General features: G+C 36.7%; 2 protein-coding genes across 3 annotated transcripts; one reads left to right on the forward strand and one right to left on the reverse strand.

Moving 5' to 3' along the window:
• Positions 1 to 10365: 10365 nt before the first annotated feature.
• On the reverse strand, positions 10366 to 15533 carry LOC117295364 (adenylate kinase isoenzyme 6-like). Its single transcript, XM_033777972.1, has 4 exons — positions 15376 to 15533; positions 12885 to 13036; positions 11502 to 11647; positions 10366 to 10886 (listed from the first exon to the last, which is right to left on the reverse strand). Exons 1-4 carry the CDS (start codon positions 15425 to 15427, stop codon positions 10697 to 10699), a joined length of 540 nt encoding a protein of 179 aa, XP_033633863.1. The 5' UTR covers positions 15428 to 15533; the 3' UTR covers positions 10366 to 10696.
• A 219-nt stretch (positions 15534 to 15752) lies between these two features.
• On the forward strand, positions 15753 to 23969 carry LOC117295363 (uncharacterized protein C1orf43 homolog). Of its 2 annotated transcripts, none has more exons than XM_033777969.1 (6): positions 15753 to 15909; positions 17800 to 18022; positions 19694 to 19747; positions 20125 to 20294; positions 21737 to 21795; positions 22516 to 23969. In XM_033777969.1, the coding sequence occupies exons 1-6, from the start codon at positions 15844 to 15846 to the stop codon at positions 22982 to 22984; spliced, it is 1041 nt and encodes a 346-aa protein (XP_033633860.1). In that variant the 5' UTR covers positions 15753 to 15843; the 3' UTR covers positions 22985 to 23969. The 2 variants fall into 2 exon arrangements, with proteins under 2 accessions (XP_033633860.1, XP_033633861.1); XM_033777970.1 differs by lacking the exon at positions 15753 to 15909 and adding an exon at positions 16239 to 16272.
• Positions 23970 to 25263: the final 1294 nt, after the last annotated feature.

Here is a 25263-nt window from a genome sequence, read left to right on the forward strand (position 1 = left end):
GGGGGGGGGGGGGGTTGTAGACACTATTTTTAATTGTCAAAGACCAGTCTTCTCACTAGGTGTATCTCAACATATGCATTAAATAACAAACCTGTGAAAATTTGAGCTCAATTGGTCGTCGAAGTTGCGAGACAATAATGTAAGAAAAAACACCCTCTTGTCACACAAAGTTGTGTGTGTACTTTCAAATGCTTGATTTCGACACCTCAAATTCTAAACTTGAGGTCTCGAAATCAAATTAGTGGAAAATCACTTCTTTCTCGAAAACTATTTTACTTCAGAGGGAGCCGTTTCTCACAATGTCTTATATAGACCTTAAATGCACATGACGTCATTTCAGTAGGGCGCCCTCACCTAGAGGTCAAAGGGAGGTTGTTCATTGGCCAATCCTGTGCGCCGCGCGTACAAATCTGTGCGTTTCGATTGTTTCGTCACCGTTTTTCCACTAAGATGGCCACTGGATGACGTCAATGCATAAGGTCTATTATAACACCCCTTCCTTTGATTCTATCTGTTGATTGGCCGAGAGCGTGTCACATGGTGTTGTGTATTTTTACTCTTGTACATGTTCACCGACCAAAGTAACTACTCAATGGACTATTCAACGTTAGCCTAGCAACCGATGTACTAGTGCATGGATACCCTGGTACCCAGACTACATTGACTACCATTGATTTAAACGAGCTGCTTGACAACCTCGAACCCGGTGTATGAACAACATAATATGTGCATTTGAAATACGGTTTAGAGAACGAACGTAACAGCAGTAGTCTGGTACCCTCTTATTTTGTCAAAACTCGGTGTTTCAACGTAATATTTTACAGTTCTTGTTTGACGATTGATTGTGCGCGGCGTACGTAATGTTTTTTGACGATTCTGCCAGGAAAATGGAGGACAATGAGCCCCGTCCGAGATATGTTTTACTTACTGAAGATGAATTACGAGATTTTACAGACTCAGCAGATTCAAAGAGCACTAAAAGCAGCATAAAATATGTCTAAAGATTTGTTCAACAGTACTGTTTTGTACGCAACACAACGCTGGAGATAGTGGATCACATGAACAACAAAGAATAAAGGTGTTGTGTGAATTAATTTTTATTAAAGTATACAGATAAAATCAAAGGAAGGGGTGTTATAAAAAAATATTGACTGCTTTGCCTCAAGGCATAGTAAAACTAGTCACTCGAGGTGATCCCCGGAGCAGCCTATCTTCCCGAGGCGAAGCTGAGGGAAGAGATAGGCTGCTCCGGGGATCACCTCGAGTGACTAGTTTTACTATGCCACGAGACAAAGCAGTCAATATTTGTATATTATCAACCTCTCCCCGTTACTCGTCACCAAGTAAGGTTTTATGCAATTATTTTGAGGAATTACCAGTATAGTGTCCACTGCCATTTGCCTTTAATAAAAAGATATTATATTAAGCTAGAGTTGCATAGCCATACAAGTGGTTGGTGCTAATAAAATTGCGACACTGGCATCATTTAGTATTTGGTTTTTATGCAGTTACAAATGTTGTTTGAAGTATACATTTTTGCCAGATTTTGATTCAAACACTAATAATAATAAGCAATCCCTCGATGTCCAGGAAGATGTTCTCCACAGAATAAACTAAGTTATTAGGGCTGAGGCAGCTGGTGCCTAAGGTGACTCCGTCGATGACTCAAAAGTCTGATCCGTGAGCCACATACTCTCAGGCAGATGTCACAGGTTGTAGTTATTGGGAGGGTTGGACCATGGAGATGTCTCTCACGTTCCCTCTCCTTTTGCTGCTGACGCTTAGCTGTTGCCTGAGCTAGTCAATTCATTTCTAAACTAGCCGTGCCTCTGTGCAACAGTTGCCTCCATGATGATCGATCTGCTGCTGATGCACTGACCGCATTTCGTCTTAAAATAAAACTATATTTTACTGTAAACGAAAAAGCTTTCAACTTTGCAAAATTCCTATTTTATTCACTTCCTTTTTCTTGTTCACAAAAACAGATTGAAGTCGGGATTAACCATCGTCATCTGAAAAATGTCTACTCTACACAAGCAATCTAAACGCCCATGGGGAACAATCACCAAGCCAGACTCCATGCACTTGGGCTATCAGAAGAGTACAGCCTACGAGGTAGACCAGGTTGTCAATCGTCTTTACTATGTACCAAAGGCCAAGGAGGCCAAATACTCAAGGAACAACCCCAAAATGAGTAACACTGACATCAGGAAACTCATTGAGAGACTCACTAAGAACTCATCAGAAAAGGTGACAGACTCTAAACGTGTTCCAGAAGGGAAGCTTAAAGAAATCGGGGTACTGAACTCTTTCGCGTGGAAAGGATACAACTGAGAAGTGTGCGGAACAGCCACCAACGCACAAATTCAGTAGTTGAGTGAGGAATCGGTATTTATTGTACATTTTGCCGTATGCTGGCATTCATTGCACACATTTTGAACATGGAGAGAAAAGTAACATCTTCAAATTGTGAAAACTTTTTTTTGCAATAAAACCAATTAATTGTGTTTCAACAATAATTATGAAAAGCATTTTATCTTAAATGTTGATCAGCATATACAGGGTTGTAATCATCATAATCAATTATTTTTGCACTGTATGGTTGATGGATCTCCACTCTCCAGTGTTGAACCACAAGTCTTGGCCTTTGAAAATGTTGGAAGCCTGATTCACATACATTGTAGTTCCATGCTTATTAATATAGCGCCCTTTACAGACATTGTGAAATAAGGGTAGCTCTACATACCCTGCCAAGTACATCAGAATGCAACACAGTCGAAACCAAATGCAACAAAATGCAACATGGGATTTTGTTGCTTTGTGCAGGCATGTTGTTTGTGTTTGGACTGATCAAGGGTCTTTGCCCATCCTCCATGGCCCATCCAACAGCATGCACATGAAGTGTAGTGTGGTGACTTGGCTTTTATGTGGGACCATGCATGAACTCTGCTAAATAACTTAACTTAAATGCAATTGTAAGGCTCTTCAACACCGTTTCAAAGGGCTTTACAGCCAAGAAAAACATTAATATACAGGATTAAAACTAACCAAATGCAACAAAAGTCGACCGGCAAGTACAAAAAACGCAACACTAATATGAAGTCACTTGAAAGCTGAATGCAACAAAATCAGTCAAAGAAAGACCAATTTGACTGCCGAATGTAACAGTTTACAACAACTAATAATGTTGCGTTTAGAATGGTTAGGGAAGCACAGAATAAAGTGCCATCATAGCCAAGGTCAGCAAATTGAAACTTAAGTGCAGGTAGGGGAAGCTTTACACAATGGAATAAAGTTAACCAGTACATTAAGTCTTTGTGCAACATGTTCCCCCCAAGAGAATTCTGTAGAAAATGGAATAATAGAACAACAATAGCAAGTAACCACCTGCAACTGAGTGTACAAAAGAAGAATTGTTGCACTTTGCCAAGTGTATACCATTCCTTCCTCTATGAATAAACTGCACCAATGAAGTATCTACAAATTGTATACACTTACAATCGGTCAGATAAATCGGAACCTCAAATAGTATGCAAACAAATAATCAATTAATCCAATGCACAGTTACTGCGCATTTTGATACCTCTTCTGTTGGCTACGATGTTGTTTGGCAGATAAAAGCCCCTATTCAAGCAAGAGCGTTGAACTGTGACGAATAAGATCAGCAACATTTTTGCCCGTCTTTCATAAATTATTTGTCTGTCGCAAGTTCCCTTTTGGAATCAGGGTGATAGGGGGATTTGGAACTTTTGAAATCGTCCTTAAGCCACTCAAGTGCCCATAAATCTGCCAAACAAAATCATAGCGCAACAAAAGAGGTATCAAAATGTGCAGAAGATAACTGTAATTTCAATTATTTGATTATTTGTTTGCATACTATTTCAGGTTCCGATAAATCAAGCCATTTGCAAGTATTTAGATACTTTATTTGCACAGTTTAGTTGAACTATACATGTACTATGATCTATATCCCAGCTTAGCCCAAATTCACAGAGCTGCATAAAAAGCAGCTTAGCACAAACCAAATTATGCTTACCAGAATAAGGTTACCAGCCAAACTACATGTACATGTGTGTATGTCACACATAGCAACTTTGACTGGTACCCTGTTAAGTGTAAACTAAAAACTGTTTAAAGCACTCTTGTATGCCTAAGCAGCCCATGAATTTGGGCACATGGCCCAGTTTCTAAGTTAGACTGCCTAGCTGAAATAAGCAGGTATTACCAGTCACAATCTGACCATGTGCTAAAACATGGCAGCCCACTTGAAGAGCACACTCAATACTAAAGAATATATAAGCTACTTTGTGTGCTTAAGTATCTTTATGAATGTTGCCCCAATTGGCAATTATCTTTACTAATAAGGAATTAAGTGGGGTGCAAGTCGCAGCAATATTAACTTTATTTCTTTTGCTGGCAAGCTATTTCTGTTAAGCAATACATGTACTTCTGTGCTAAGCAAGTTAATATGCTTGCATGCTTTATGAAATTTGGGCCCTGGTCATGTTCACTTGAATCAAACAATAAGGTCTCAAGTTCAATGTTTACTAATTAAGGATACACTTGATATTTTGTTTTCGTTTTGTTTAGTTGTGTTTTATATTAGCAAGAATAACCATGAATCTTTTTGTAGGAATTTTACAGGAAATATTGTTCCAGGTAATTTCAAATAATATTCTAGGTTTTTTACAGGCATGTGGGTAACTATCCATGAAAAAGAGGAAAAGAGAAATCCGGGCAAGAAAAAAAAGAGGAAAAGATAAGATTACTTCTGTACACAGAAGGTGAAAAAAACAGAGGAAAATCAAAACCCAAAAAGAGGAAATTGGCTGAAAAGAGGAAGTCTCACATGAATGTTATTACTTCTTCTGAATTGCTGCTTTGTTTTTCTAATTAGTTCCAATTAATTTATTTTAAAATGATTTTTTGGGGTTGAACAAAGAATTGACTAGAGTGGGATTCGAACCAACGGCGCTCTACCAACTGAGCTTTCTAGCCCTATGTTGGCGGTGTCCCTATTTTGTCAATATCTTTGTTCGGGGGTGCCAGTCAGAAGCCATACAACCGTTAACTGCCGTGTAGCCAGGGATCACACCCAAATTAAAATACAACTTGGGAAGCGGCAGCCAGGGGATCTCCTTAATTTATTTATTTTACTGAACAGTATTGAATTCATGTATTTCTTGTGGATGTAAGTTGTGAACCTGTGTGCTTTTAAAATTAGTTTAATTCAGTGTGGTGCTTTCACTTGATATATTTTCCTGATTTTGAACATTGTTTAAAATGTGTTTTATATTTCAATACTTGGTGCTTTCACTAAACTAAATCTGCCCAGAGCCGAAGATGTTATGATTTGATTTGTATACACTTTCTGTCAGCATCAGTTCAACTGTGATGCCCTACAAAACATTCAACACTGAGTACCGATAACCATGGGATAACTAAGTATTCACAGAATAAAGACTGTTAATTTTAACAGTGGTTTGTACTAAATGTATTTGTAGAGAATTACTGCAATTTCATTGACCATTCCTTTTATAATGAGCTAATCAGTTTTCTCTTTTCAAATAAATCAGCTGTGCTGACAGTGCTGTTAAACTTTAAAGCAATATGATTGCTGCATTTTATTCAGTGCATGATGGCAAGATTGGTTGTATATTTTTAATAAAAATGTTTGCCAAAAAGCTCTTGTACCATTTGAGATTATTGATTTTAAAATTTCTGTTGGTGAATGGTGTTACCTTCTTTAATTAACTTTGTTGGATTATACATGCAACAGTGTGCAAGGTGGGTATTCATGTTTGGTGGTGTTTTAACCAAATTGAGGCATGCAACAGAAGTGGGTCAATACAATGAAAAGAGCCAGGCGCAGTGATACGTTGTACTGTGTTTCAATGTTACAGCTGAGAAACCACTGAACAACACGGTTAGCAGCTGATCAACTTAAAGGCAGTGGACACTATTGGTAATTACTCAAATTAATTATGAGCAAAAAACCTTCCTTGGTAACGAGTAATGGGAAGAGGTTGTAGTATAAAACATTGTGAGAAACCGCTCCCTCTGAAGTAATGTAGTTATCACAGGTTTGTTTATTTTATGCATGTTTTGAGATACACCAACTGTGAAGGCTAGTCGTTGACAATTAACAATAGTGCCCAGTGTCTCTAAAGGACAATCTTATTTGGGCTTTGCTGAGTGTTTTATGGCAGGTTTAAATAATGATCATTAGTTGAGTTTCTGTATTTAATTTGAATGTTTTTATAAAACAGTAGACAGGTTGTCAATGACAAACAAAATCTGCATATATTCAATGGTTGTTCATCATTCTACAGACGACTTTGTTATCTCGTTCCTCGTCAGGTATACAAATACTATCATTGGTTATGCGATAAAGAACAAAATTATTTTTCATTGAGTCTTTGTTTGGTTACATAGATTACAATGGAAGATTTATTTTTCAAGAGATGGTTTTCAACAGTCAACCATGTCAACAGTCTACACAATGCTACATATTGGGCAGTTTCAACATGCACAATTTAATCAAATTAATAAATTTGTTTTTTTGCCCTTTAAAAGGAGGTCCAGATTTTACAAATTAATTTTGCAACAGATTTTTGTTGGAAACTTTGTTCAAAAGCAAAATTAATCAGTTGCAAGAAATCCAAAAGTAATTTATAAAGTGACAAGTTGATAGCAGTAACAACCAACCAATTTGTTATTCTATCGTGTGTATGACACATCCGTTTGGACTAAAAACAAGATTTTATATTCCGTTTAAAATAATTGTTGGGTTTTAATGTTTTAAAATCGTTGTAAAAACATATGAAATTAATGATACATAACAACTTTTCATTCTGGTTTACAATATTTCAGTTTATAAAGAATACATTTTTGGACAACTACATTGAGGTAAGATACAGCATTAACTATCCAGTTCAGTTAATGACCAGTCTTCGAGAGGTTGTCAAACAGGCTGAGACATCAGAACAATTCAAAACCCGGTTAAAAAAATATCTGTTTACTTTGTACAATAACTGTTGATTTTTTTTACTGCACATAGGGACCTCACGGTGATATGGGCTATATAAGAATGGTTTTATTACTATTATTATTACTACCAAGTTTCAGAAATGGTTAACAAATTTGTTTTGTGCTGTCTTGGAATTGATGGAAGAAAGTCATGTTGGTAAAAAACTGCGTTTAGGTCATTGTGTTCATATCCCAATTAGAATAATAATTATTTCTGTCTAAAGGAAACACATCACCATGGGGGAAACTGTAAAGAGAACTACAGTTGGCTCTTGTTATAAAGAACACTGCTAAAAAAAGGGTTCTGCTTGTAAAGAATACTCCAAAACTCATTTCAGCTATGTGTTTCTTGGAATAAGCCACATTGGAATTCCAGCTGCACATGTCTGTTACTGCTGACAACGGATTTTGTCCATCTCCAATAACCTTTTGACAATACCAGCAGGTATTGTCAAAAGGTTATGGGAGATAGACAAAATCCGGGAGATAGACAGACATGCGCCACTGACATTCCGAAGTGGCTTATATACCTGTCCTCTTATAACATTTTCCTGTTACAAAGAGGTAATTTGGCCAGGCTCATTGACCTTGTTATAATGAGAGCCAACTGTACTATAACTGATGCTAAGTTTATGATGTTTCATTGATTCTCATGGTAAATTCAAAACAAGAATAGTTATATAACTTGTTTTTGACCATACACCAATTTGTGTAAAGTACCGCATACTCCAGTATTTTTCAAAGTTTTTACATCGGTTTTTAAAGATATCTAATGCTGTGCCTCATCTTTCACTTGCCAAAAGTGTATTTAAACTAATTAAATTCCATGTCTAAAACAGATAATTGAGATAAATTTCTTGCTAAAAAAAAGAACCCTGCAGCACAGTAAAGAAATGACTTACTTTTTAATCAATAGCTAAACATGTATTGTACATTAGAGCTGCAAACATTTGCATCTTGCCATCAGGGAGAATTCACACAACTATCAAGGAGATATTTAGTTGTGATAACGTAACCCTCCTCCCGACTTTGAGGAGGGTTACGTTATCACAACCAGGAGGTATTTAGAATTACTTTCAACACAACAGGGACAAAGTTTCTATAAACAGGGAGATTTTCAACTTTGTTCATGCTAACATGGAAAGATTGGTTTATTTTCAGGGAGTTTTCCGCAGAATCGGGGAGAGTTGGTAGCTCTGTGTGCATGTATAGATATTTCCAACTTGACATTACACAGTGTAAACAAATTGTCAATCTGAGAACATATTTGCAAGCAACAATTCTCAGATAGATTGGGTATTCCAATTACAGTCATCAGGCTTCTGAGCGGGTGGTCATGGAACAAAAAGTGGGAAACTTGTCCGGATTTTGGGCCAGCGCTACAAGTCTGTATAACAGACATTATACTGTGGCGTACATTAGAGCCGTAGACAAAACATAAACAAATGCCCGAGTTATTCTTCCTGCGTGGACATATCCGCTCCAGATTTGTCTGTGAAATCTCACAGACCAATAATTTTTCACAGTTTAGTTGTATTGTATATATCTACAACTATATAGGCTTAAAACAATCAAACAATTAAACAAAACTAATGGTATACTTTGCCTTTAAACTCCAAACAAAGTTTTGTAATCACTCATTAACAATCTTTGGTTGGTTGGTTGGTTTGAAACAAAATGAATTGGCTAAAAAAGCAGCGACTTTGTCCTCCCAAATCCTAAACTTCACATCATATCCACCCTCATGTCACAACACAACACTGTGTTTACAAAATGACAAACCTGTGAAAATTTGAGCTCAATTGGTCGTCAAAGTTGCGAGATAACTATGAAAGAAAAAACACCCTTGTCACACGAAGTTATGTGCTTTCAGATGCTTGATTTCGAGACCTGAAAATCTAGTTCTGAGGTCTCGAAATCAAATTCTTGCAAAATTACTTCTTTCTCAAAAACTACGTTATTTCAGAGAGAGTGGTTTCTTACAATGTTTTGTACTATCAACAGCTCCCAATTATTCATTACCAAGTAAGGTTTTATGATAATAATTATTTTGAGTAACTGTCAATAGTGCCCACTGCCTTTAATCTGTATACATGTACATAGTTTAAAAAATCTTTCAAACCCTGTTTTTGTACAACCTTGAATACAAAACCAAGGAAATAACAACAAATTATCAATACATGTATATTCTCGGTTAAAACTTATGGAATTTTAAGTAGCACACATTCTGAATACAATGTCATACAAAAATACATGAATAGACATACAGGGTATTCATAGAGATTGTACAAAATTGTTTTAGCGTCATAAAATAGTTGCATTGGGGTTGAATGCCGGGTTTACTTTGGGTAACTGTCAAAGACCAGTATCCTCCCTTGGTTTATCCAAACATAAACTAAAAATATGTGAAAATTGTGGCTCAATAGGCCATCGAAGATGCAAGAAAATAATTAAAGGAACAACAAAAGTTTTATAGCATTGAAATGTGTGCTTACATATGCCAGAGAAAGGCTTAAGGCCTGAAAGCCTTTCACAAATTCAAATGTTGGTTGTTTAAATAACCGCTTTCTCAAAACTACACTAGTTCAAAGGGAGTCATTTCCAAGAATATTTTATACTATCAACAGATCTTTAGTGCTCCTAACCAAGTACATTGAAATTTGTCATTATCTTGTACAGATAGTACCAAAAGTATACTCTGCCTTTAATGGTAAATTAGCATTTACATACTTTATGTTCATATTCAAAATAAGATGATATTAACCAACATTGTTCCTCCTGTTTTAAACTAATACTTGAAATTACTAACAATTCCATTCAAACTGAAAGATTAATGAAACTATGCAATAATTATACATCTGTGATTGGGAAAGAGGAATGGCTTTACAACTGCAAGTAAATTATGGTCACTGATTATTTTATTCTCTGAATCAATTCTTTTGACGTTCTAGGACATTTAAAAGTTGTTTCACAAATATTGCCACGCACTTGGGAAACGTCCAGGAATTGGCAAAAAACAAACATGGATTCCCTCTTAAGGCACTGGACACATTTGGTAATTGTTAAAGGACCAGTATTTTCTCTCGGTGTATCTCAACATATTCATAAAATAACAAATCTGTGAAAATTTGCACTTATTATTGGTCATCAAAGTTGCAAGAAAATAGTGAAAGAATAATATTCTTGATGCATAATTGTGTGTGCTTTCAGATGCCTGAATAAAAGGCTTCAGACCTGAAGTCTTTTTCTTGAGAAGTTACCTCTTTCTACCTCTACCTCTTTGTTACTCCAGAGGGAGCCGTTTCTCCCAATGCTTTACACTTGAAACAGCTCTCCTTTGCTCGTTACCAAGTAAGTTTAATGCTAATATATGTTGAGTAATTACCAAAACTGTCCAGTGCCTTTAAAGGGCTTCTCAACCAAATTTGTGTATGAAGTCGATCTGAGATACATAAAAATTGTTTCTTGAACAAGATTGGCCAAAATGATGACTACAAATATTGAAATGCTCTGAGGTATGTGTTCCATATAACCACGCTTGTATCCAGTCATACAACCTCCCATCATAAGGGTGGAACTACATTCATTGTTTTTATTGCATCCAAAAAAATTCCACCTGAGTTATAAAAATGAGGAAAACATTTACACGAGATACCGATAAATCCTTTTATCTTTTGCTGGATTTCCATCGTTCCGTCAGTTCTTCGATGGATTCCAGATTTGACTCCAGATCGTTCGGGGTATTGCTCTGGAGTTCGAAGACGATGCTGGGCAAGTAAGAGCTGACTGCCTCCTCCAAGATGGTTTGGAAGATCTCACATTGGACGTTGTCTTCTAGTTTCTTACCGCTGTAACCTCTGTCAGGAGAAGTAAAATGTGTGGTAATTACTGAGACGTATCAAACCAATGGAGATCAGGAATATAATCAGTTCTGGGGTTTCAAGATTTGGGATTTTGCTGCAAGGCTTTGGGTTTCATTTTACTAGAGTAGCTTTACGAGTTTGTAAATTGCTGATAGAGGGCTAGGGCTAATGGTACTGAAATAAGGATACGCCACTTTTAGTTTCTGGGTTCTATGGTTTGTTGTTTTTAGTTTGTTTATTTGTTTGCTTGTCTGTTTGTTTGTTTGATTGTTTATATGCTCTTCCCCGTCAAGGAAACTAGGATACAAGGAAACACCAAGCTTGCAACAGCCAGTCTCTCTAATACAAAAATTGCTTTTAACGTCTATATTAAGATTATGAATTGCAAAAATCAAGAAATTGTGATTCAATAACTAGACTACAAAACGTATTCTAGTCATTGTGAAATCGGCCGTCAGCTTGTGGGATCTGAACCCAAAACCTTGTGAGTGCAAGTCCTAAAACCTAACCACTGGACCACGGTGAGTTGAGTGCTTGTATTTGGTTTCAAGTTCTTGCTTGAGCAATTCCTTGAATACCCGTTTGTTTGATTTGTTGCATTAACCTTACCTTTGTTCAAGCCTGTTATACAGATTTGTATTATCTGTTCGAAGAACAAATACAAAGTCGAACCAGCGCTCGGGGAAAAATTCACAGCTGTGGTAGTCCACAATGCAGCCTCCTTGTTTCAATGCGTCATCCAACTCATCAATCACCTGTGCATAAAGGTTATAAAATCACCATTTAACATTTCATGCAGAATAATAGGTATTTCAATATGGTTTGTAGTGTCACTGTTTGTGTTACGGGAGCTGAGACTTTTTATTCCACTCACTACCAAGATGGAGAAGTCTCTGGACGGGTGTTAAACCAGGATGCTGCGTATTGCCCTGAACATCTCAGGGCATGATCACATCAGGAAAGTAAACCTCTACGCTAGCATGCTGAAGGTGACACAAGGTCTGTCAGCTCCACGCCTGTCTCAAGCTGGTAGCTAGCCCAACCATTCTGTGGGAACCCACATGGGGCACGGCCTCACGTTGCAGAAGATGTTTCTCCTTCATGAACTTACTGAAATGGGACATTGGCTAAAATTGGCTTAGCCAGCGGTGAAGAGCTACAAAATACATGTATGCTGGACTGAGTCATCTGGACCAAAATCATTAGGCAGGCTTGAGATGCTGTATGGTCTTGACTTAATTAATTGATTGACTAGGGGCAAGGTTATTGCCTTCATTAGCCATTTGGGTAGTATAAATCAATTTGAAAAACTTTTCAGTTTAAAGTACTGCAGTTATGGAAAAAGATGCCACTTGTTATCCCAGACAGTGAAGTTTCTCAGATTGTGTATCAATCACAGATAATTCTTTCTGTGTGGAAATAACCGTACACCGCTCCGGATTTTGGTAATATCTCAAAAACACTACTACCTTTTGAAATTTCACACACTATTTCCGCAACTATGATTGAAACAAACAGTGAGTTTCAATTACTAAACGTATACAATCCCTTTAAAGGCACTGTACACGTTTGGTAATTGTCAAAGACCCGTGCTCTCACTTGGTGTATCCCATCATAAGCATAAAGTACAAGCCTGTGAAAATTTGGACTCAATCGGTCATCGAAGTTGCGAGAAAATTATGAAAGAAAAAATACCCTTGTTGGACGAATTTGTATGCTTTCAGATAGGAATAAAAGACTTCTAGCTAGCTAGAAGTATTTTATTATTTTATTGAGAAATTATTACCTCTTTCGTCGTTTCCCACAATGTTTATACTATCAACAGCTCTCCAATACTCGTTAAAGTCAGTTTTTAAGTTAATATTTGTTTTGAGTAATTACCAAGCGTGTACCTTCCCTTTAAGTTTCATCTCTTCGTGAAATCAACCCCTGGGTAACTTCATTTGTAAAACAAAAATTGTTGGGGAAGGAACAATAGAATTATTTTCTTACTCTCTCCTCATCCAGGAATGGACATTGATATTCGTCATCCCAACCCTCATACAGCTCCTTCTCTTTAGCAATATCTCCAACATTAATGTAGCTCATTGACAGTCTATCAGCAAGCTCCTGGCCAAGGGTGGTTTTACCTGTGCCTGGTGTACCTGGTACAAGAAGAAAATGCTTGCATTAGTGAGTCGTTAAATATAAGCAATTCTTCACAATGAGTACTTCACTGGTGACAATGTAAATGAAATTGAAAATGCAGTATCTTGTTCACATTCCTATTACGCTAATTTTCCCGATTGTGTTTTCTATTGCTGCTCCCCGATTATGGAATTCTCTACCTATCCTAACCAGAAACTCCAACAGTGTCCCAGCCTCAAACAGGCTCTCAAGACCCACCTTTTCCCCTCTTCTTAGCTGGTCGTCTTTGTTGACTGCCATGGGTACCAAAATTACACCCTCATATGCTAACCTATTCATGTCTCAGTTGGAGGACTCCTGTCCTCCGCCCCCAACCGACCACTAGTTTGGTGGAGATTTATTGATGATATTTTCTCCATCTGGTGTGGTGGCCAAGACAGCTTGGATGAATTTATTAACCATATAAACTCATTTCACCCCACCATAAAGTTCACTACCGAATACTCTCTCACCAGTGTGAATTTTCTAGATGTTACAATAACCAAATCCCCTAATGGCATTGTCACGGATGTTTACGGTAAACCCACCGACACCCACCACTACCTTCTCTCTAACAGTTGTCACCCTAGTCACTGTAAGAAGGCAATTGCTTACAGTCAGGCCTTACGTATCAGACCTATCTTTTCGACAGATACCCTGTACAAGAGGCGCTCATCAGAGCTGAGGAAACACCTTGTATCTAGGGGTCACAGCGAACGCAGGGTCCAACTTGCTATCAACAGGGCTCTCAACGCACCTCGTCATACTCTGTTGACCAACATGGGAGCCAAAAAAGCTCCTACCAATAGAGTTGCCTTGGTCACCACTTCCACCCCAAACTACCCAAACTTTCCTCAATCCTCAATAATAACATGACTATCCTTCACTCCTCCAACAGGTTACACTCAGCAATCACCGAGGTTCCCATGGTTGCAGTCCGCTGCCCTAAGAACCTTGGTGACATCCTGGTCAGGGCCAAACTTCCCCCAGGTACAGTCTGAACAGAACCCACGACAGATATACTGGGCCGTCACAAATGTACCCGTTCCAAATGCAAAACGTGTATGTACATTAAGCCCTCACTTAAGGTGAAGAGTCATACCACTGGCTCTTCATACAACATTCAGTCCGACTCCGAATGTAGCACGTCTAATGTAGTCTATGTCATATCATGTAATAGATGTGGGCTACAATATGTGGGAGAGACTAAGACCAAACTTAGTCTTCGCTTTGCGAATTATGTCTCTTCCATAAAGACCAAGAAACCGTACCCATTCTCTATCCACTTCAACAGCCCCAATCATAGTGTCAATGATGTTGAACTTCTGGTGATTGAAGCTTGCAATGGTGATGACACACACCGCAAGCATAGAGAATCACACTGGATTAACCAACTCAAGACAGTCAAACTCTTTGGACTAAACATAAACACTGGTGTTAAATAACTTCCCATTACCCTCCACTTCACTCCTGCCTGAGAACTTATGTTGTATATTATATTCTGTAAATAAAGTATAAATTAATTGTTTAAGTTTTTTATAAATTTGTTACTATAACTATCTCATGTAAGTAACCCCCCCTTTTTTCCACAGGTCCCTCATACCTATTTTTAATACCATCCTACCTCTGATTCTGCTATTCTTTATTAATTGACCATTGTTAGTTGCATCATGGTGCAACTTGCTCTCTAATTCTACCCTTTCATGTTTCCCTGCATTGTTATCGAACAATGCATTTACCACTTTTATGGTCCAGTAATCCATCCTTTCATACTTAACATCCTTTGTCCTCGCCACTTTACACCTATTGGTTCATATCCACCAATATTGTCTAAAATAGAAACTTTGATTGGCTGTTATTTTCCCGCTTCTTTCTGGATCCTTCTCTTAATCCTTTTCCCCTCTCTTTTTCTATAAATGGATGTGTATTTGTTTGTACTTGTTTTATGCCTCTGAAGAAGGTCCAGTTTGGATCGAAAGCTAAGGCCATCTACCCTATTCATTATATGAAATAATATAGTATTTGCCTCAATGTCCAATGAGATATCCCTTTTAGTAAAAATTAGTGAGAAAGTGGTGGCGCAATACGGAAAGTTATCCACCAAATCATTTTATTATAGAAACCAAACCAATGAACTGCAGTCTCCTCCAATCCAAGTCAACAAACCAGCATTTTCTAAATAAAATTAAGCAAAAATCCTTTTTTTTTTAAGGAGTAGGCCTAACATTTTTTTATTTAATATTTTCTTCCTATTCTTAACTATAAATTTTATAATGTATTATAAATGTAAACTATCACTCAGACCAGTTATCATTACCAGTTAAAAGCACATTAGGATTGTTCCTCTCTTCAGCATTTCCTGTTGCCATCGTTCTTGTTTTGTTTTTTACTGTATACGCAAGATTTTGGGCCCAATAAATAAAATAAAGAGAGAAGAAGATTGATGATCCAGCAGTGCTTGAACGGCAAATTAATGAGGTCAAAATATCCACTTTCAGTATGTACAAAAATGCTTTTGTTTAAATAATATCTGTGTTAATGTTTTATTACTAAAAAGCAATTTTGTTAAACATATCATTAACCATTAATTAATTTAAGATAGTAATCGTGCATATAAACGTAAAAACATAAAATTTTAAAATGCATTTTTACGAATGGAGTTCGTAAAAGTATTGATAGAGACTGTCATGGCGGCCTCCTTGTAACGTAAAATCTCTCAACAAAAATCGTTGCGATAAGTATTGTGCTGTAAAGTTGTAACGACCATGACATTAGACTTGCAAAAATGGTCAGTCAGGATCATTCTATAGTAACTCCTACGTTGATCTTCATAGCAGGAATCGGAGGATCGGTAAGAAATTATTATTGTTATGACTATACTGACCAATTCAGCGGGGTTGGGGTTCAGCGGGTGTTATTTTTTTTTTAAGGCAGTGGATACCTGTCCAAAGAGGGCGCTATACTGTAAAAGTTATAACTTGCTCGTGTTGTATCCTGTGTCATGTGTGTTTCAGTGAAAATTGTTCACAATCAAAAACTGAATGTTTTTTTTTCAAATCATCTATCCAATTATTTAACAATAACACTTACACTTCATGGTGTGTTAAAAATTTTAAAGTTTGGTTTTACATTGCGAGAGACAGTCCGCCATTAACAGTGCTTAAATGCATGCACAACATTGGAGCAACGTCATATGTTTTCACACCTTTCATTGGTTGGTATTTTATTGAATATTCTGAAGCTAGTATGGCGTGCAAAATAAATAAAACATATTATTAAATTACAACTTAACAAATTTAATTACATTTTTGTCTCAAGGCATTTTGGCTACTATATTAGAATCCAGAGATATCATAAGGCATGGAAGTAAAACACCCCACGCCCCTTGAAGCACGCACACTTCATAACAATCCGTTTTTCCCCATTTCAGACCAGTAATGTTTTGTTTCAGGAGATAAGAAACCAATCTAAGATATGTTTTCTTTAATGTAGACATAATATTGTTTACGCTTATCTGAATTTATTACAGTATGCAGTTAATCCACACTAAAAATTGTTTGTCATTTTGTTTTAAAATATTTTAATTTTTTCCTCATATTGGCACACCATAGAATCTCAAATAGTAACCACCTCATGTGATCCATCTAGTGACTAAAGCAGAATGTAACTTAATCTAGCAGATAGTAATTTTGTTTTGAACTTTCGAGGTTGGATGATGTTTCTTTGACTCATTTGAATGTTGGCATAATAATGCACTAGTGATTAGTACCAAAAATCAATCATTTTAATAGCTTCTGCAACCGGTGCAGCTTGCACAATCTCGCGGTAAACGGGAATCAAAGTTGGGGGTTCAAAAACATATGAGGGTCAATAACGTATGACGCTACGATACTTGTAGTTGTACTATTACCGGTATAAAGTTTAAGTAGAGTATGACTAGACTCCAACTTGAAAACTCTAGTCAGTGTAATACAAAAAGTAATAGAACTAGGGGGTAGGAAGAAGTTGGAAGTTAGAACAAGGAAGTAGACCATATAGAACTTATAGACCTTATGCACATGACGTCATTTCAGTACGGCGCCCTCGCATTGAGGTCAAAAGGAGGTTGTGGAGGAGAAAAGGAGAACTGAGTGGAGGATTTTGGACATCATTTTTAGTAGATTTTTATTTTTTTGGGAAGGAAATAATCTGACACAATCGTACCTCCACATTAACCATCAACATCTCCTGTGTACCTCATGTGAGTTTGAATTATTCTGAAGAGGTTTTTGATGTATTTCGGAACACTTTTTTTTTGACAATTAAATTTCTGCAATTTTTTTTTATCTTATTTAAAAAAAAAAAAAAAAAAGTTGGGCGGCGATTTCGAAAGGCCTTCTAAAACTGGAAAAAAAATCTGGGGTGGGGGGGGCTAGGTGGTGAGCTTTGAAAAATCTCACGCATAGCTGGCCTCTTGACTTGGCATCTCTGGATAGAGCAAGCACAAAAACCTGCTAAACACAGAATAGTATTGCTTATAGTACCATCATCGTTTGAATCTACTGTAAAATTACCTTGAATTATTACATAAATGGGTTTCATGATTCACAAACTTTAAAAAAAACTGTCCTTAATAAATAATAGCAAGCCCTTTACTATGTAGGTGCCCAAAGATATAGTGCTGTACGATAACTTGTGATTATTATTATTATTATTATTCAATATTTAATAACTGTTTCTTTTATGTCAATTTCGTTGATAGGCATTACTAGTAGTCATCCTGTTTGTTAAGAGACAGATTATGCGGTTTGCTCTTCGCTCTCATCGAGATCCCCATGTACAGATTGGTCATGGCGCCCCCAGGAGTTTGCAAACACAAATTGATCGACAGCTCACAAATGCTTCAAGTCGAAAGTATGAACCACGGCTACTTGGAGACGATGACTACAGACTTAAATTCCTCAATAGGGACACTATTGCAGGAGGTATGGGCATCAGAAATCAGTCAAGAGAAATAATTTGTTTAATTGCGTTTGATTTTGTTTATTATTCAATTGAAGGGAATGTTTACCATTAATTTTGGAACCATTCAGATGTTTTAATCCTATCTGTACATTACAACAGTATAACCTGTGAAAATTTCATTTCAAAAGGTTGTAGCGTTTTTGAGATATTGCATGCATGTGAGACTTCGTGTTTTCAGCTGATTTCCTCTTTTTTGGTTTTGACTTTCCTCTTTTGTTCTTTACTTTCTGTGTACAAAAGGATAGGAATAGTATCTTTTCCTCTTTTTTTCTTGTCCAGTTGTCTCTTTTCCTCTTTTTTTCATTGATAGTTACTTGCATGCCTGATATTGCTAAAAATCCAGAACGAATTTGTCCATGCAGGAAGATCCGTAATTGGAATACACATTTTACACAATATTCTCAGATTAAAATTTGGGGGATAAAAACTATGTTTTTCCATAACCAAATTACTTCAAAGTAAAATTATTTTTAAAATGCTTTATATACAAACTGTAGTATCAAAAGCTACTCACTGTAATACCTCCATGTTTTATCCAAGTTAATTTGTATTGCCATTTATTTTAAAGGCACTGGATACTATTGGTAATTGCTCAAAATAATTGTTAGCATAAAAAATTACTTGTTAGCGATCAATGGAGAGATGTTGATAGTATAAAACATTGAGAAAATAGAATTAGCTGTTGCAAACAACTTACCAACCAAATGGACTGAGAGTATAAATGCAAAAAATGGTTAATGGCCTGACGTTTCGACCCTAGCAGAGTCTTTCTCGAAGGCCTTCGAGAAAGACTCTGCTAGGGTCGAACTGTCAGGCCATCAACCATTTTTTGCAGTATAAAACATTGTGAGAAACGACTCTCTCCGAACATCTCTGAAGTAACGTCGTTTTCGGGAAAGAAGTTATTTCTCACAAAATTATTTGAATTTGATTTCAAGACCTCAGAGTTCGATTTTGAGGTCTCAAATTCAGGCATCTAAAAGCACACAAATGTGACAAGGGTGTTTTTTTCTTTCACATGTTTGTTATTTTGTGCTCATGTTGAGATGCACCAAGTGAGAAGACTGGTCTTTGACAATTACCAATAGTGTCCAGTGTCTTTAAAGGGTATATGTACTTTTTCCCTAACAAAAAACACAATGTCCACAGATTTACATTAAACTTACACAGTTTGAAGATTATGATAGTAGACATGGTAGAAAGCTTCCATTTAAATTTTACTTACTGAGGTGCTGTAGTTTTTGAGAAATGAGTAAAAGTAATAATTTTCGTCTCAGTTTTAGCATGTAAAAACGTATTAACCAGTTATGCTATGGTTTTGGTATAATATCATAACTGGTTAAGGGGATTTTACATGCTAAAATAATTTTGGTCTGTAATGAGGCCAAAATTATTTTGTGACTTGTTTTACTCATTTCTCAAAAACTACACAACCTTAGTTAGTAATACTAAAGGGAAGCTTTCCACTATCATTATCTTCAAACCCTGTAAGGTTAATGTAAATCTGTGGACATTTTGAAAAAGTACCCGAATCCTTTAAGAGTGACAACCTAAAGGTTCACCTTCTTTTACTACCTTTACTTGTTTAAATATTTGATTATTAACTCAGACTTTTCTGTCTTCTTTTACAGAAAGTTGCACATATGTTTACAGAATGAAGGCAGTGGACGCTTTATCAAAACTAGGTAAGCTAGAAATTAAAATTGTTATTTGATGCATATGTTGAGATACACCAAGAGAGAAGACTGATTTGACAATTACCAATAGTGTACAGTGCCTTTAAAGGAAACCACTGAGCTGCATGCACAGAGTGTACTCTTGAGAAAACCAAAGCAAAACTATTCTCCGATCACACTAATTTATTGTCAATTACAGATGAATAAACTATTCAAATAGAAAAGTCCCTGTCTACTGCATGTTTATGGGGGTTTTTTTACTGCAAGGGATTTGTTTATTTGTTTGCGAGGATGGTTGGTTGCAAACAAAAAGTAAAAGAATTAAAGGCAAGATTAATAATAATAATAATAATGAAAGGTATTTATATTTCGCTTTTCCAAAACAGATGACCAACTGGAGAAGATTGAGTGTCGGAGAGTACGTCCACCATGCGGGAATCTGAAAGAGTACATTCTAAGTTTACGAGATCCTCCACAAGCCCCTCTGAAGGGAGCTTCAGTTGCATTGTGCAGGGCTTTTGCTGCTGCTTATGACAATGCTCATTATGGACTTAAGGTAAGTGTTAGTCCTGGTTTGTTTTTAATAATAATAGTTATAATAATAATAATAAATAATAATAACAATTGTGGCTTCTTATATAGCGCACATGTCTTACTGTATTTCCTGCAAGATGTGGGATTACGTTTTAATTATGAGACCTAATTCTGATAGCACCATGTAATGTTTCTACATGGTGCTGTAATAATAATAATAACACTATAAAGCACCAAATTGCCAAAGGATACAAGGTGCTGAAGAAAGGAGGAAATGGGAGAGCAAAGACGCTGTAGACCAGCTAAGACTAGTGGAAAGGTGGGTCTTGAGAGCCTGTTTGAAGGCTGGGAGTGGGACACTGTTGCAGTCCCTGGTTTGGATTGGTACATTAGACTATTCCATAATCAGGGAGAGGCAACGCAAAAAGGCCCTGTCACCTGCATGTTTATGGGTTTTTTGGACTGCATGGGATTTGTTTATTTGTTTGCAAGGATGGTTTGTTGCCAACAAGAAGTATAAGAATTAAAGACACTGGACAATATTGGTAGTTGTCAAGGACCAGTCTTTTCACTTGCTGTATCTCAACATATGCATAAAACAACAAACCTGTGAAAATTTGAACTCAATCGGTCATCGAAGTTGTGAGATAATAATGAAAGAACAAACACCCTTGTCACACAAAGTTGTGTGCTTTCTGATGCTTGATTTCGAGACCTCAAATTCTAAATCTGAGGTCTGGAAATCAAATTCGTGGAAAATTACTTCTTTCTCGAAAACTACTCCACTTCAGAGGGAGCAGTTTCTCATAATGTTTTATACTACCAGCCTCTCCCCTTTACTCGTTACCAAGAAAGGTTTTATGCTAATAATTATTCTGAGTACTTACTAATAGTGTCCACTGCCTTTAAAGGCAATGTATGTATACCTTTGGTTTTTGGAATTGTTTGAATGTAGCGATTTTTGAGACTTTGCTAAAAATTCAAAGTGATTATGTCCCGCAGAAAGAATAATCCCTAATAGGAATACACAGTCTGAGAAAAGTAATGCTTCTCAGGTTAAAATTTTCTGGATGTAAATTTGATTTCTTTTTACACAACCACATGACCTCAAAGTGAAATGTTTCTCAAAACACTTTAGATCGATATCTGCAGTAGGCTTCTAATGAAGCCAAAACTAATTTTAAGAGTGAGTACCAAATGTATACCTTCCCTTTAAAAAAATGTATGTGTATATAAGTGTGTTTAACCATTAAAGATGTTTGGACAGACAGAAGACATCTTGGCTTGGCTGTACTGTTCAAAACCAATGGAGACCTCCCTAAGTCTGTACTTCTTTACTATTGTAATGCACATCTGTACATATTTTTTATGAAACTTGCACATTATAAATGAATTTGACTGTGCTTTGCAACAAATATTTTATTAAGATAATAATGTTGTGTTTTTTCCCATATCTATTTTCAGCCATTCGGTGAAACAGAATACAACAATTTCATGACACTTTTACATGAACTCTTATCATGGTGAGTAAACATGATTTTTTGAAAGTTTTAAAAATTGAAAATTACCTCTAAAGTGCCGAAAGAGTAATTTTTCAAGGTACATCATTATTTGAGTTATACAAGTATATTTCTTCTAATCCTTTGGTTCGGGCTATTGTTGTACATAAACGTAAAGTGCATATCTAAATTTGTTTATAAGATTTGAGGCATTCTCCTGACGATGACTGGAGCAAGCTAGTCGAATCAATGAGACCAGTTTAAGAACTGACTCCGCGGTAGTACAATTAATCACGATCCTATAAGCTTAGTAGTAGTCCAAGCCTATTTTCTATACCATCCGCCCGGGTAATAGTTAAAAAAGCAGGACAGTTCTTTTCAGAACTGTGAAGTCTCCCGAACCCCCGAACGTTTACTCCGCGGCAAGTAGATACACACATGGTGTTACCGCAAACCAAATACACATAAACATTTGTTGAGAAATAGTTGAACAAGGCAAAAGGAATTTGAACACAAATAATAATTATAATTTTCTGTTAGAGACATTCAGAAAATTTCTCACACTAGTTCTCAGGAAGATCAGTGCCAATTTTATACATAGTAAGCTTTAGACATGAATATTTCTGTCAATTTTGAATACTTCATGTGTTTAAATTTCTTAAACCAAAGTGCCCCATAAAAAGTTGTTGATTTTTTCTATGTTTGTTTTGACTGATAAAGCTCAACATTTTTTGTGGTTTTCAGTATTCGACACAAAGGCATGAAAAGTAAAAAGTCCAGTCAGCGCTCTTTACCCACTGCTGAAGCATCACGCATTAGGACACCAGGAGGGAGCAGTATCAAATCAAGGCCTCAGACTAAATCCCACACCAGTCAAAAAGGAGAGCCAGTCTTAGCTCGTGTGACGTCGACCGAACAATCAGAAGCAAGTACTAGTAGCCAAATGGACAGCATGAGTCCTGCTCAGACGGCCGTCACCCTCTTGACTCGACGGAATCCGTCAACGAAATCCAGCACGGGGACGTCAGAGGAAACGATGGAGATGCTGAGGAGGAAGAGAACAAGTCGAGGCTCTGAGCTGGGGAGTGAGAGTGAGAAGGGACTAAGGATGAAGGCATCTAATTTATCATCTGGTCAGAGTGAAGAAACACAGCCACTTATGGTGTCTGGTAGGCTGGTACATCAAGACTCCATGGCTGAGGAAATGCTGTAAAAAAGCTGGGTAGAGATCAATGGAGGTGATGCTGTATCACAGCGTATGCTGCTAAAATCCCCATTTGCCTATGGCCTTTTCACACTGTATCTCTTATCCTCATTGAATGCAGCCCTGGAGAGGCCCCAGAAGTTTTTGTACCACACAGTTACCCCGGCACACTTTCATACTGTGTCCCTATTCCAGCTGCATATTTCAAGAATACTCTGTGTTTTACCGCTTTGCCCTCCTCTGGTGAATGGGTGGCTACTCCCAAGGGTATGCCCATGTGCCAGGGCAAAGCGATCGTAGTGTGAAAATACCGGCCATTATCTCCCTGGGGTAAACCCGAGGAATAGAGTAGTGTGAAAAGGGCTTAAGCATGTATTTTCATCAGCATAGTTCTCTTACCATAAAAATTCTCACCAGCTTGGCCCTTAATATTCATAGAGCTGCTTAAGCACACAATATAGCATACCTTGTTGGGTGTAATGGCTCTCTTTCTGTCTTTTTACGTCAGTCTTATCATGTGGCCTATGTTTAAAGAAAGCCATAACATCCCATTTTGAGGGGGAGTAGACAATGGTCCTTAACAATTTTCTGCTTAGCAAATAAGCAGGAAACCAGTCTCAAATATAATACATTGAGTGCTATTTTGGCTGGTAACCTTATTATAGTGAGCCAATTGTTTTGTGCTTGGTTAATTGTGCGTGCTTAAGCAGCTCCATGAAATTGGGCTCAATGTTAAAGATTCAATACATGTATACACTGACCCATCTGTAAATCCAGAATGTCCAAAGTGCCCCTTGTAGGAGACTGTATTGGTTTTCTATGATACAGCAGACATGTTTATGAGGTAAATGTCTGTTGTCCATGTAGCTCTGAATGCACACATGGTTGAGAACACAGTATTAAAGACACTCAGCTGGGCTCTATTGGTAATTGTCAAAAACCAGTCTTCCCACTTGTGTATCTCAACATATGCATGAAATAACAAACCTGTGAAAATTTGAGCTTGTTTTTGAAGTTGCGAGATAATAATGTAAGAAAAAACACCCTTGTCACACGAGGTTGTGTGCTTTCAGATGCTTGATTTCGAGACCTCAATCAAAATCAAACTCGTGGAAAATTACTTCTTTCTTGAAAACTACTTTACTTCAGAAGGAGCCGTTTCTTACAATGTTTTGTACTATCAACAGCTCTCCATTACTCGTTACCAAGTAAGGTTTCATGCTAATAATTATTTTGAGTAATTACCAGTAGTGTCCACTGCCTTTAATCTGGTTAGTGTACTGTCCATTGTTGCATCACCATGATAACCCCCAAACTTGCCCTGTCAGTAAAAAAGTGTATTATTACAATGTATTTGTCCAGCTGCGCCTGAAGCTGTGTTCTAGTATAACTTCCATTGAGTTTACAACAAGCCTTTCAGAAGAAATATTCAGTTTTTTCAATTCTTTTTTCTAAATTGATTTTTTATTTGACATACAATTCTTTACATTTTTACTTTCATCTGAAAAGACGGTACTTTATAAATAGCTTTTAAATTGTTGTGGATAAGTGTACATTCATTCTGGAATATTGTGTATTATTTTATAATGTATTAAATTCTTATTCTTTCAAGTACTTAGAAAAACCAAATATATGTAGTTGAAATACTCTCAAAGTTTTGTACAATTATAAATTATAATAACACCACTAGAAACATGATCCAACATTTTGACCAATGGACTCGGCTCTCAAAAAGTATGCAGTTCTATCATTTTTTTTTAACAGAAAGTGGACTGGTCTCCTGCAGGCACTTAGTCTGCAGGATAACAAAGACTTGTGTTGAGTAAAAAACTAAGGCGAGTAAGAGACAGTATTTTAACTAGGTGCAAGTCAAGACAATTTTTTGTTGCGACAAAAGTTTTAGACATTAATAATGAAATGAATATTAATTTTGGTTTTACCCATATACACCGATGTGTGTTAGCACTGTATACTCAGACATATTACTCTGGTGGGATTCGAACCCATGCCCTTTGCAATTCTAGATAGTGTCTGTTATCCCTGATGCAAATTTCCATCTATTAATTATGAATTGAGTTAACAAAATAGATAGGTGCCTTTGAATTTATCATATTGCAACGACTACCTGCAACTGTTTTGTGAATAATGGAACTGGACAAGAATTCATGATATGTGGTAACAAGATTTACTGTTTTACACATTTACTAGTCTATAGTAAATTAGATGTATTACTCCGTACAATTTATTACATAATAAGTTGCAATATTTGTATATAATATACATGTAAA

This window comes from Asterias rubens, chromosome 10 (genome assembly GCF_902459465.1).
Source record: "Asterias rubens chromosome 10, eAstRub1.3, whole genome shotgun sequence".
NCBI classification, from domain to species: Eukaryota; Metazoa; Echinodermata; class Asteroidea; order Forcipulatida; family Asteriidae; genus Asterias; species Asterias rubens.